Consider the following 12,987-nt stretch of genomic DNA (forward strand, 5'->3'; position numbering starts at 1 on the left):
ATCAACTCCCTTAACCATAGGGCTAGCCCATATAAATCACTTAATTCAAGTATATAAGTTAAGCCACAGAAGTATTGAAAATAATTATAGCTATGTTATGTATGCAGATACACGGTATAAACAAATGTAAATTGTGATGTTGGTAGTATATAACGAAGGGAAAGGAAAACTAGACACCTATAGTGCTTGTATGCAAATGAAGCTAAGTTATTACAAGTTTAAAATATACTCTTAGAACCGTAAGATAGTGTACGTTAGCCCCAAAGTAACTGCAAAGAAAATATCTATAGACGTTACACAAAGGAAGAAAAGAAAGGCAAGCCCATCAATACCAATAATCATAATAATGGAACACAAAGACAGCAAGGGAGAAAAAGAGGGGCAAAACAACTACAATAGATAACAGTTGACCAAATTGCAATAGTAAATTCCTCCCTATCAAAGATTACTTTTAATAAGGAGATTAAACTGTCTACAAAAGATACAGGGTGTCTGAATGGATTAAAAACAAGGATTCATGGGGGCCAGCAGATGGCATAGTGGTTACATCACTGGACTCCCACGTGGTTGACCTTGTTTTCCTATTAGACTTCGTTGCTTGAAACTCTGGACAGGCACTTCTGCATGCATCCCAAGAACCTGGGAGGAGAAGAAAAGAGATTGAGGGGTGGCCCAAGAGGAGAATGGAGGATAAGGGATTGTGATGTGGCTCTTCTCCCCGGGTGGTGGTGGTGGTCGGGGGCTGATTTCTCACTTTCTGTCTTTCTATATCTGTATTTCTGGTGAGCGCAGCACCCTATAGCAAAAATCTCTCTTAAAAATTTTATTTTTATTTAACTTTATTTATTTATTTGTTTGGTTTAATTTGACCAGAGAGGTTCAGAGTGAGAGTGAAAAGTGTGTGTGTGTGCCCAAAACCTCAAGAGGAGAATGGAAGAGAAGGGATTGTGGCCTGCCCCCCACCTCCTCCCCACCGGGGGTGGGAGGGAGGGAGACTGTGTGTGCTCGGGGCCGAAGACTACCTGGAGAGAAGGGTGTGCAAGTCGGAATTAGGGTGTCTGTTAACAGATCTCAGGGAAGGCAGAGGCCCGCCACTGCAGCTCCCACTGGTGAATGTTTGGCAGCCTGAAGCCTCTACATGGCAGCACCTGTAATCCCGGCCGTTGAGCGAATGGACAAACCCAAGCACAGGCTCTGCATCATCCAGGTTGTAGACAGAGCTGAGGCGGTTCTACAGAGGAGTGCTGCCCTTGACCTTTCTGCCGTAGAGCAAGTGAGGGCCTCCAGGGCCTGCTGGGTGATCAGACCCAACACCTGTGTGGGTTCTTGTCCTACATGCCCGAAGAATTAGAGACGCGGACACAGAAGAGAGGAAAGCAGAGTTTATTAGGGAAGGAGAAAGAGCTTTGAATGTAATGGAAGGGGGCCCAAATGGGTCGCTGAAGAGGGGCTAGAGACAGGGGTTTTTATCTAGCAGTCCAAGAAATGGGCTGGCTTTCTGATTGGGCAGTGGGCTTTAGAAAATGGTTACATGGTAGTCTAAGTGATTTATTACCCTTTTCTTTGTGGGGTCAGCAAACCATAGTGTCCTATACTTCTTTTTAGAATAAAGTTATTAAGTACAAACTGAAAAAAAAAAAGAAAAAAAAGAAGGGATTGTGGCCTGATCATTCCCCTTGGAGGGTGATTTTTCACTTTCTGTCTCTCTATGCCCTATAGCAAAAATCTCTCAAAAAAAAAAAATGATAAAACTTGGGACCAACAGTTAGCATAATGGCTATGTTGCTGAACTCCCATGTAGTCGACTGCAGTTCGAATCCCAGACCCAGTGGCTTAAACTCAAACCGAGCGCATGTGCATGCGTGCCCAAGATCCCAAGAGGAGAATGGAAGAGAAGGGATTGCAGCCTGGCCATCCCCCCTGGGGGGTGATTTTCTCGCTTTCTATCTCTCTGTCTTTCTCCATCTTTCTGGCAAGCGCACGCACCCTATAGCAAAAAAAAAAAGTTGTTAGGGAAAACAATTTAGAGATCCCTGAAATTATTGAAAATAGGATGATATGATGCAAGAACCTCCTCTTTGAGAAAATATCTCAAATAAATCAGTATATTGAAAAGATACCTATACTTTTGTGCTTATTGAAGAGTGAGTCACAAAAACTAAGAGACCGATGAATAAATAAATTGTGGTATACGTTTTGTGTGTATGCGTGCATGTGAGAGAGAGAAATGGAGTATTATTTAGCTGGGCTTTTTTTTAGGATTTCTTTATTTTTAATTTTTAAATTTATTATCATTATTTCTCAATTTTGACCAAAGAGAGACAGACAGACAGAAAGGGAGAGTGAGAAAGCAAGCTGCCAGGTTTGGGACTTGAACCATGGTCGGCCATGTGGGAGTGCAGCACCTCAACCCACCATGCCACCTGCTGGCCCATTATTTAGCTGCTAAAAGGAAGAAGATCCTGCTATTTCCAACAACATGGTTGAACCTTGTGGTTAGTGTGCTAGGTGACATAATCCTGGTGCAGAAAGAAAAATACTGCATGATCTTATTTATATGGGGGATCTATGAAAACCAAACTCATAGCAGCAGAGAGCAGAGGCAGTTATGAGGGGTGACTGTGTTAGGGAAATAGGAAGGCATTGGTCAAAGGTACAAAGTTTCAGTTTTGCAGGAGGAATAAATTCTAGAGATCTAGTATACAGCATGGGAACATAGTTGAACTGTACTACATTGGGTTGTAGAGAAAGTCATGATGCATTTTTGCATAGAAAAATATGTTATGACTTTCCCAAAGACCTAATATATACTTGAAATTTGCTAAGCATAAATCTAAGTGTACTTGGGGGCCAGCAGGTGGTGTGGTAGTTAAAGAAGCTGGACTCCCACATGACTGACTGCCGTTTGAGTTTCAGACTTGGCAACTTGCTTTTTCACTCTTTCTCTCTCTTTCTTTGGTGAAATTGAAAAGAAATAATAATAAAATAAAGAAAAAGAATTCTTTTTAAAATATCTAAATGTACTTGTTGAAAAGAAGAATACAGAAGGAAATTAATGTTAGGAGACAGTTATTTAGTTTGACCATTATAATCAATTTATTGTGTGTGTCAGAACATTGTGATGTGTACCTTAAACATGCACAATTTCAATACAGTTTTTTAATATAAACCTAGTCATGGGATTATAATCTTAAACATTTGAGATTGTTTTTTCCCCTTTTACTTCCAAGTAGAGGAGGTATATGGAGAAAACTTTCAGCTCAATAACATCAGAAAGGCCTTTTTTACAGTCACAACTCCCTAACGATAAAAAAGATTCATTTCAGGAAATGTTGACACCTCCTGTGACTAAAATATCATACATACCTCAAGAAGCTTGGTAACTTGATAGTAAGGCTATAAAGGGAGTTCATTTTCAGGAAGATAAACTTGACCAGTGTTTCTCAAACTTTAAAATGCACACAAATCTAGAATACATTCTGATTGAAGAAGTCTAGTGTGGGACCTGAGATGACCTTTGCAGTGATTAAGGTTGAAAAGCACTGGCTTATTTATAAAAGCTCAGCATTACAACACAAGAAAAGTATCTTATGTAGGATTTATTTTTCCTGTGAAAGGATCCTTTGGGAGTATCTAGTTTATGGTTATAAGTTCTCTTCTTTCTTGTTTTGCAAATTGAAACATCTGCTATCTAAAATTTTTGAAGTTTTTCTTTAGATTGTGTCTCTGGTTTTCTCAGCCAGCCTTGGATCATGGGCAAACCTGTGCCTGACTTGAACCAGGTTATCCACCATCCCTTCTCCCCGCAGGGTGTGTTTTCTCACTATCTCTGTCTCTCAGGTGCAAAAAACTTAAAAACAAGGGATCAGCAGTTGGCGCAATGGCTATGTTGCTGGACTCTCATGTAGCCAACCGCGGTTTGAGCCTTGAACCCAGTGGCTTAAACTCATATCAGGCAAGTGTATGTGAATGCCCACGATCCCAAGAGCAGAATGGAGGAGAAGGGATTGTGGAGTGGCCATCCCCCCCCAGGGGGTAATTTCTTGCTTTCTGTCTCTGTCTCTGTCTTTCTAGCAAGCGCACATGCTCTCTAGCAAAAATCTCTCCAAAAAGAAAAGATAAGAGAAGAAAAGAAATAAAATATAAAATAAAATAACAAAAAACAAATTGTGTTTTTGGGCAACTGAGGAATTTATTTTTCTTTGTGCTGAGAAATTATAATTCTTATATAAAATAGTTTATTTTTGTGTACTGATTTGATTTATATTCTACAGCTCTTTGAAATGACATTAAAAGTATGTGTTCAGAAGTAACAAGTCATTCTTGATTCTTTGTACTCAGCATGGTTTTTTTGTTGTTTTATTTTTTATTTTTAAAAAATTTTTGGAGAGTTTTTTTTTTTTTTTGGTTATAGGGTGTGTGCACTCGTCAGAAAGACAGAGACAGAGAGACAGGAAGCGAGAAATCACGCCCCAGGGGGGATGGCCACACCGCAATCCCTTCTCCTCCATTCTTCTCTCGGGATCTTGGGCATGCACGCACATGCACCCGGCATGAGTTTAAGCCACCAGGTCCAGGACTCGAACCACGGTCGACTACATGGGAGTCCAGCGACATAGCCATTATGCTAACTGCTGGTCCCTGTACTCAGCATGTTTGAATTTGCTTTTTGTCATCTAAGATTTTAAAAAACATTGAATAAGTTTTTGGAAAAAACTTTGAAACATAGATTTTCTTTAGGCTAGCAATAAAAGGCACTTTGAAAAATAGTTATTTTGCATTTATAGGGTACCTTTTCTCTTAACCTGATTTGCTTTTGAATAATTTTAACAGCAGGATGAAAAAGCATAGTTTGAATGACAAGTGTTTGACTAATGCTATAATGTACCAGAAATGAGACTTCTGTTTTTTTTTTTTCTTCTTCTTCTTTATAGTCCCCAAAGCTCCAGAGATAGATCCTGTAGAGTGTTTGGTGGCTGACAACTCTGTAACAGTAGCTTGGAGAATGCCAGAAGAGGATAATAAGATTGATCATTTTATACTAGAATATAGGAAAACCAATTTTGATGGACTTCCACGTGTAAAGGATGAGCGATGCTGGGAGATAATTGATAATATTAAGGGTACTGAACATACGTTGTCAGGTAATATGACATTTCAGTAATGTTCATTCTCAGAAAATAAATGTACTTGTGAAAAATATTTGGAGTTACTTCAAAGGTTGAAATTATTAAGTTTCTTTGGCTGATAAGACTTTTTATATATTCATTACAGAAGTAAATTTCTCATGCCAGCCAGGTGATATGGTGGTTAAGGAGGCTGAATCCCATGTGGCCGAATGAGCACTTCGAGTCCCAGACCAGCAGCTTGAAAAACATGCTGGCTGTGTCTGCATGTGTGCTCAAAATCCTGAGAGGAGAGTAGAGGGGAAGGGTCTGTGGCATGGTCATCCCCCTTGGGGGTTACTTTCTCACTTTTCTCTCTGTCTTTAGCGAATGCATGCGCCCTCTGCATGGCAAATTTAAAAAAATAAATAAAAATAAAGTGATGTTCTCTTTTTTTTTTTTTTTTGGAGAGATTTTTGCTATAGGGCGCATGCACTCGCCAGACAGACAGAGACATAGAGACAGAAAGCGAGAAATCACCCCCCAGGGGGGATGGTCACACTGCAATCCCTTCTCCTCCATTCTCCTCTCAGGATCCTGGGCACACACACACACACGTGCCCGGCGTGAGTTTTAAGCCACCGGGTCTGAGATGCGAACTGCGGTCGACTACGTGGGAGTCCAGCGACATAGCCATTACGCTAACTGCTGGTTCCCAAATGACGTTCTCTTTAAAACACCAAGAAAACTTCCCTTGTTTTAATTAATTCTGGACATTGCAGCCTGTTAAAGCAGAATATATGTAAAACAAATGCAGAGGGTTGTTCTGGAAATAATAGTTCAGACTAACATTTAATTTTTACCTTAGTTTTCTGGCTGAATAAAAAGCTATTCATTTTTTGATTATACCCAGTACCCTACATTTCACTGATACCGTGAATACTGTTGTTTTTACTATTTTGGAATTACCTTCAAGTTTAATACTTGAAATTGAGCTGTGAGTTGGTACTAGAAATTGTGTGTTGGGCTTTTGAAAGACGTTAAAAAAGGTTTTACTATATAGTTGACCCTTGAAAAATACAGGGTTAAGGGCACCCTTCAGTCCCTCCACACCGTTGAAAAACCCATTCATAACTTTTGACTCTCGAAAAACTACTGATAGCCTACCTTTGACTAGAAGCCTTACTGATAATATAAACTATCCAGCAACATATACACTGTATGTTACAGGTATTATGTACAGTATTCTTAAAATAAACTAGAGAAAAGAAAATGTTATCAAGAAAGTCAAAAGGTGGGCTGACAAGTTGCATGGTGCTTAAGGTGCTGGACTCCCACATAGCTGACTGGTTCAAATCCTGGACCTGGAAGCTTGCTTTCTCACTTTACCCCTCTCTTTATCTTTCTCTGGTCAAATTAAAAATGATAATTATGATTATAAATAATATTAAATAAATCTTTTAAAAAAGAAAATCACAATGCCCAACTTGTTGCTATAGTCAGTAGCAAACTGAATTGCAGTGATTGAAGCTGTGTGAGTGACCTCAGGTTCTGATCCCAAGGTTGACCTAAAAACACACAGGGCACATGCATGTGCCTAAGATCCTTACTAGCTGGAGGTCCAAGGAAAGGGGATTACAGTATGACGAGATCCTGCTGAGGGAATTTCTCTCTCTTGCTTGCTCTCTATCATGAATAAAATAAATTTAAGAAAAAATAGTCATAAGAAAGTAGCCCAGCTGTGTGGCACAGGTGGTAGGGCACTCCTGTGTGATATTGGAGCCACATGGGAGGCCTGGGTTTGAGTCCTGCATCCTTCTGAACATGCTGGCCATGTCTGCATGCGCCCATGATCCTTCCTGACTAGGAGGCTGGCAGGAAAGATTGTCTATAACAAGGCCCTGTCAAGGATATTGATCTCTGTGTGTATCTCTCTTGACTGAGAGAAAGAAATACAACTTTTTTTTTTCCAGTTTTTTTGCCATAAGGCGTGTACACTTGAGAGAGACAGAAAGAGGGAGAGTGAGAAATCACCTTCCCTCCCCAGGAAGATGTCCACACTGCAGTCCCTTCTCTTCCATTTTCCTCTTGGGATTGTGGGCATGCACATGTGCTTTGTTTGATTTTTAAGCCTCCAGGTCCAGGACTCAAATCATTGATGGCCACGTGGGAATCCAGTACCTTAACCATCACACAACCTGCTGGCCCTGAAATAAAATTTTTTAAATGATTTATTTTATTTTATTTATTATTATTATTTAATTTGGCACAGGGCACATGTGTTCACTAGAGAGAATGGGAGAAAGAGATAGAGGGAAAATGAGAATGCAAGCCCTCCGAGTCCAGGATTTGAACTGTAGTCAGCCGTGTGGGAGTCTAGCACCTTAACCACAATGCCACCACCTGCCAGCCCCAACCCCAGTGTGATTTTCAAGCCACCGGATCTGGGACTTAGACCATGGTTGACCATATAGAAGTCCAGCACCTTAACCACTATGCCCCTGCTGGCCCTAAAACTTATTTTTAAAGTTAGAAAAATTATTACTAAGAGAAAATATGTTTACAGTAGCATACTTATTTTCAATGTATTTATGGGAAAAAGCTGTGAATAAGTAAACCCATAAAATAGATCTGTGTTGTTCAAGGGTCAGATGTTTAGGGAACTTCAGATATTTAAAATAGCCAGATATTGTTTGGGTTGTTCAATGCTTGTTATGCATGAGTGGTAACATAGGGAGCTATTATCATTTAGTAGTTTGCTAGGAGCCGAGATGTTTATTACATATAATACATGTTATTTAATAAGTACAGTAATCTTCCTTAACCATTACAAGAGTTCTGAAATAATTTTTTTTTATAAGTTTTTGCCCTAGGGCATATGCACTTGCCAGAAAGTGACAGTGAGTGGGAACCTGAGAAGTCATCCCTGAGATGGATGGCCACACTACAATCCCTTCTCCATTTTCCCCCTGGGATTTTGGGCATACATGCACATGCACCTGGCATGATTTTCAAGCCGCTGGGTTTGGGACTTGACCCATGATCAGCCACGTGGAAGTCCAGTTCCTTAACTGCCATGCTATTTGCCAGCCCTGAATCTTTTACTTTTTATGTCTAAAAGCCATTTTTATTTTTTCAGGCTTAAAATTTGACTCAAAATATATGAATTTCAGAGTAAGAGCTTGTAACAAGGCTGTGGCTGGAGAGTATTCTGATCCAGTGACTCTGGAGACCAAAGGTAAGATCAGTAGCTGTTTACAGAACTTAATGCCAGAAGTTATTGAAGACTTTGGGACAGGAGGCATATGTGTGGTTGAATTTTTTTTTCCCCAACTACCTTTCTTTTCCCACCTGTGACTTTCCCAACAAACAGGAGTTATAAGACATGGAAAGTAGGGCTACAGTACTGGTTTTCATTAGTTTTTTTCTTTATGGTTATATTCATATGGATAAAATAAACTGAGATAATATTTTTATGGGTGCTTTGGTTTTTGGTTTATAAATTTTCATTTAGTATAAATATATAAACATTGCTGAGATTTGCCCAGAATTTTTCCAGAAAATGGATTATAATTCAGTAATGTAATAATACTTATTCAAGTTGGTTCAAATCTCCTCAGATTTTCTGAATCTAACTGCAGTAGATAACATTTATAGAGCTTGTTAATGTTTACAAAGTGGTCTCATTATTCTTTATTTGATCATAAAAATCATCTTGAGAGATCAGTAGAATAGTTACTGATACCTATATTGCAGATGAAGAAAGTGAAGTTCAGTGTGTTAAATGACTTGCCCATGATCTCTAGATCGGCTTGGAAAGATGTGAGCTGGAATCTGTTTCTAAGTTCTGTGCCAGTCTTTCTTGTGGCTCTGAAACCTAGGTTCTAGTCTTCAACAACAATTTAGATTTAGTTAAAACTCTTGAGAATATTATTGAACATATAAGTTTTTTTTTTGTTTTTTTGTTTTTGTTTTTGTTTTTGTTTTTTTACATATTTGGCCAGTTTGAAGGCCAGAATGCTAGAGATCTCTTCCTAGTTGTGAAATGATAATTAACTGAGTTTACTTCAGAATCTGACTCTGTGTATTGTTGTAGGTGCCTGGGACATAGGACTTTCCACTGACCTTCAGTTTACACAGTAGTTGAACAGGGTTACATGGATGGGGGCCAGCCGCTGGGCCCCCTCTGGGCACCCTCCGTCCTCACCTACCCCTGCCCACTCGGCCCGCAGCTGTCCCTGCACACATGGCCATGATTGCTGGGAGAGTGTACACCGCCCTGGTTTTTCCCGTTTTTTTGCCATAAGGCGTGTACACTTGCCAGAGAGACAGAAAGAGGGAGAGTGAGAAATCACCTTCCCTCCCCAGGAAGATGTCCACACTGCAGTCCCTTCTCTTCCATTTTCCTCTTGGGATTGTGGGCATGCACATGTGCTTTGTTTGATTTTTAAGCCTCCAGGTCCAGGACTCAAATCATTGATGGCCACGTGGGAATCCAGTACCTTAACCATCACACAACCTGCTGGCCCTGAAATAAAATTTTTTAAATGATTTATTTTATTTTATTTATTATTATTATTTAATTTGGCACAGGTCACATGTGTTCACTAGAGAGAAGGGGAGAAAGAGATAGAGGGAAAATGAGAATGCAAGCCCTCCGAGTCCAGGATTTGAACTGTAGTCAGCCGTGTGGGAGTCTAGCACCTTAACCACAATGCCACCACCTGCCAGCCCCAACCCCAGTGTGATTTTCAAGCCACCGGATCTGGGACTTAGACCATGGTTGACCATATAGAAGTCCAGCACCTTAACCACTATGCCCCTGCTGGCCCTAAAACTTATTTTTAAAGTTAGAAAAATTATTACTAAGAGAAAATATGTTTACAGTAGCATACTTATTTTCAATGTATTTATGGGAAAAAGCTGTGAATAAGTAAACCCATAAAATAGATCTTTGTTGTTCAAGGGTCAAATGTTTAGGGAACTTCAGATATTTAAAATAGCCAGATATTGTTTGGGTTGTTCAATGCTTGTTATGCATGAGTGGTAACATAGGGAGCTATTATCATTTAGTAGTTTGCTAGGAGCCGAGATGTTTATTACATATAATACATGTTATTTAATAAGTACAGTAATCTTCCTTAACCATTACAAGAGTTCTGAAATAATTTTTTTTTATAAGTTTTTGCCCTAGGGCATATGCACTTGCCAGAAAGTGACAGTGAGTGGGAACCTGAGAAGTCATCCCTGAGATGGATGGCCACACTACAATCCCTTCTCCATTTTCCCCCTGGGATTTTGGGCATACATGCACATGCACCTGGCATGATTTTCAAGCCGCTGGGTTTGGGACTTGACCCATGATCAGCCACGTGGAAGTCCAGTTCCTTAACTGCCATGCTATTTGCCAGCCCTGAATCTTTTACTTTTTATGTCTAAAAGCCATTTTTATTTTTTCAGGCTTAAAATTTGACTCAAAATATATGAATTTCAGAGTAAGAGCTTGTAACAAGGCTGTGGCTGGAGAGTATTCTGATCCAGTGACTCTGGAGACCAAAGGTAAGATCAGTAGCTGTTTACAGAACTTAATGCCAGAAGTTATTGAAGACTTTGGGACAGGAGGCATATGTGTGGTTGAATTTTTTTTTCCCCAACTACCTTTCTTTTCCCACCTGTGACTTTCCCAACAAACAGGAGTTATAAGACATGGAAAGTAGGGCTACAGTACTGGTTTTCATTAGTTTTTTTCTTTATGGTTATATTCATATGGATAAAATAAACTGAGATAATATTTTTATGGGTGCTTTGGTTTTTGGTTTATAAATTTTCATTTAGTATAAATATATAAACATTGCTGAGATTTGCCCAGAATTTTTCCAGAAAATGGATTATAATTCAGTAATGTAATAATACTTATTCAAGTTGGTTCAAATCTCCTCAGATTTTCTGAATCTAACTGCAGTAGATAACATTTATAGAGCTTGTTAATGTTTACAAAGTGGTCTCATTATTCTTTATTTGATCATAAAAATCATCTTGAGAGATCAGTAGAATAGTTACTGATACCTATATTGCAGATGAAGAAAGTGAAGTTCAGTGTGTTAAATGACTTGCCCATGATCTCTAGATCGGCTTGGAAAGAAAGATTTTAGCTGGAATCTGTTTCTAAGTTCTGTGCCAGTCTTTCTTGTGGCTCTGAAACCTAGGTTCTAGTCTTCAACAACAATTTAGATTTAGTTAAAACTCTTGAGAATATTATTGAACATATAAGGTTTTTTTTTGTTTTGTTTTGTTTTTTGTTTTTGTTTTTGTTTTTTTTACATATTTGGCCAGTTTGAAGGCCAGAATGCTAGAGATCTCTTCCTAGTTGTGAAATGATAATTAACTGAGTTTACTTCAGAATCTGACTCTGTGTATTGTTGTAGGTGCCTGGGACATAGGACTTTCCACTGACCTTCAGTTTACACAGTAGTTGAACAGGGTTACATGCCAGAAATTTGATATAAATTTGGAGGATAACATAAAAATACCGTATCAGAGTAAAGGAAAATAGGAACCCATAAGTTATTGATAAGACAAACTTAGAAAAATATGTTTGCATTGTAATGGTCTGAAAAAATTTAACTTGAAGTAATTTGTTTAGATTAGCAAACGTTTTAAATTTGAGAACTATAGATAACTTAGCTGGGGAATGCAATTACTTTTCTTTTTCATTAAAATTTTTTTTAATTTAACTTTACTTATTTGTTTATTTTAATTTGAACAGAGAGGGACAGAATGTGTGTGTGTGTGAGAGAGAGACAGAGAGACAGAGAGAAGGAAAGTGAAAAAGCAAGCCTCCAGGTCCAGGATTTGAACCGTGGTCAATCATGTCAGAGTCCAGCATACTTAACCACTGTACTACCTGCTGGCCTGACAATCACTTTTGATTATTATCAAACCGAGATGCTACTGTGGTTTCTTTAGAGATTTTTATCATTTTATAGTATAACTATATGAATAGTAGTATTTTTTCCTATATAACTTGAACTGATTTTTTCTTTTTTAAATTTAAATTTATTTATTTACATTCATTCACTATACACCATTACAACATACAAAATGAGATTTCCCATCCAGAATACACTGTATATTGGCTCAATCATGCACAACAACATACGTGTTATTGTCAACAAATAATTTTCCATTTCTTATTTCCTGTATATTTTACTTTACTTTTTTGCCATCCTTGGTTCCCTCTCACCCTCTGTAGTGTCCGGCCCTCCTTCCACACTGCCTCTGGTATCCATGGTTACTTTCTATGCCTTTTCCCCCCATTTTATTGATTCACAAGTGAACTTAATCTAAATACTTCCAATAGCAAGTGCAGCTGGTATATACATATCCATGAACACAAGTCTGACTTTAGGCATAAACCTCAGTGAGTAGAATGAACATACTATAAAGTAGCACCTAGCTGGGGCTATATAGCTTACTGTGGTCATCAAATACGCATTTTTTAAATTTTAATAAAAACAGTTTTTGTGGGTTTTTTTTCCACCTGAAACTTTTTTTTTAATTAATTAATTTACATTCATCTCCTAAGCATCGTCACAGCATACAAAATATGGTTTCCCATCCAGAATATACTGCATATAGTGGCTTAAACAGGCATGTAATCATCAATAATTTTCCACGTATAGTTTCATATATATGTGTGTGTGTGCGTGTGTGTGTATATATATATATATACTTACCCCTATGCCTGATGCTCTGCCCTTTCCCACCTTCTTCTCACACTATCTCTGGTGTCTACAGTTGTCTTCCATTCCCCCACACACACACACACACACACACATTTTATTGATCACACAGGTTCTTAAATAATGTAACTACTTTCAAT

General features: G+C 38.6%; 1 protein-coding gene across 1 annotated transcript in view; it reads left to right on the forward strand.

The window, feature by feature from the left end:
* FSD1L (fibronectin type III and SPRY domain containing 1 like) overlaps positions 1-12,987 on the forward strand; it is a 96,971-nt gene that overhangs the window by 51,923 nt on the left and 32,061 nt on the right. Inside the window, exons 8-9 of the mRNA XM_027772682.1 lie at positions 4,935-5,144; positions 8,245-8,343. Coding sequence (XP_027628483.1) covers positions 4,935-5,144; positions 8,245-8,343 — 309 coding nt within the window. The remainder of the gene's footprint in view (positions 1-4,934; positions 5,145-8,244; positions 8,344-12,987) is intronic.

The sequence above is a fragment of the Tupaia chinensis genome, unplaced genomic scaffold (assembly GCF_000334495.1).
Source record: "Tupaia chinensis unplaced genomic scaffold, TupChi_1.0 Scaffold000291_1, whole genome shotgun sequence".
NCBI classification, from domain to species: Eukaryota; Metazoa; Chordata; class Mammalia; order Scandentia; family Tupaiidae; genus Tupaia; species Tupaia belangeri.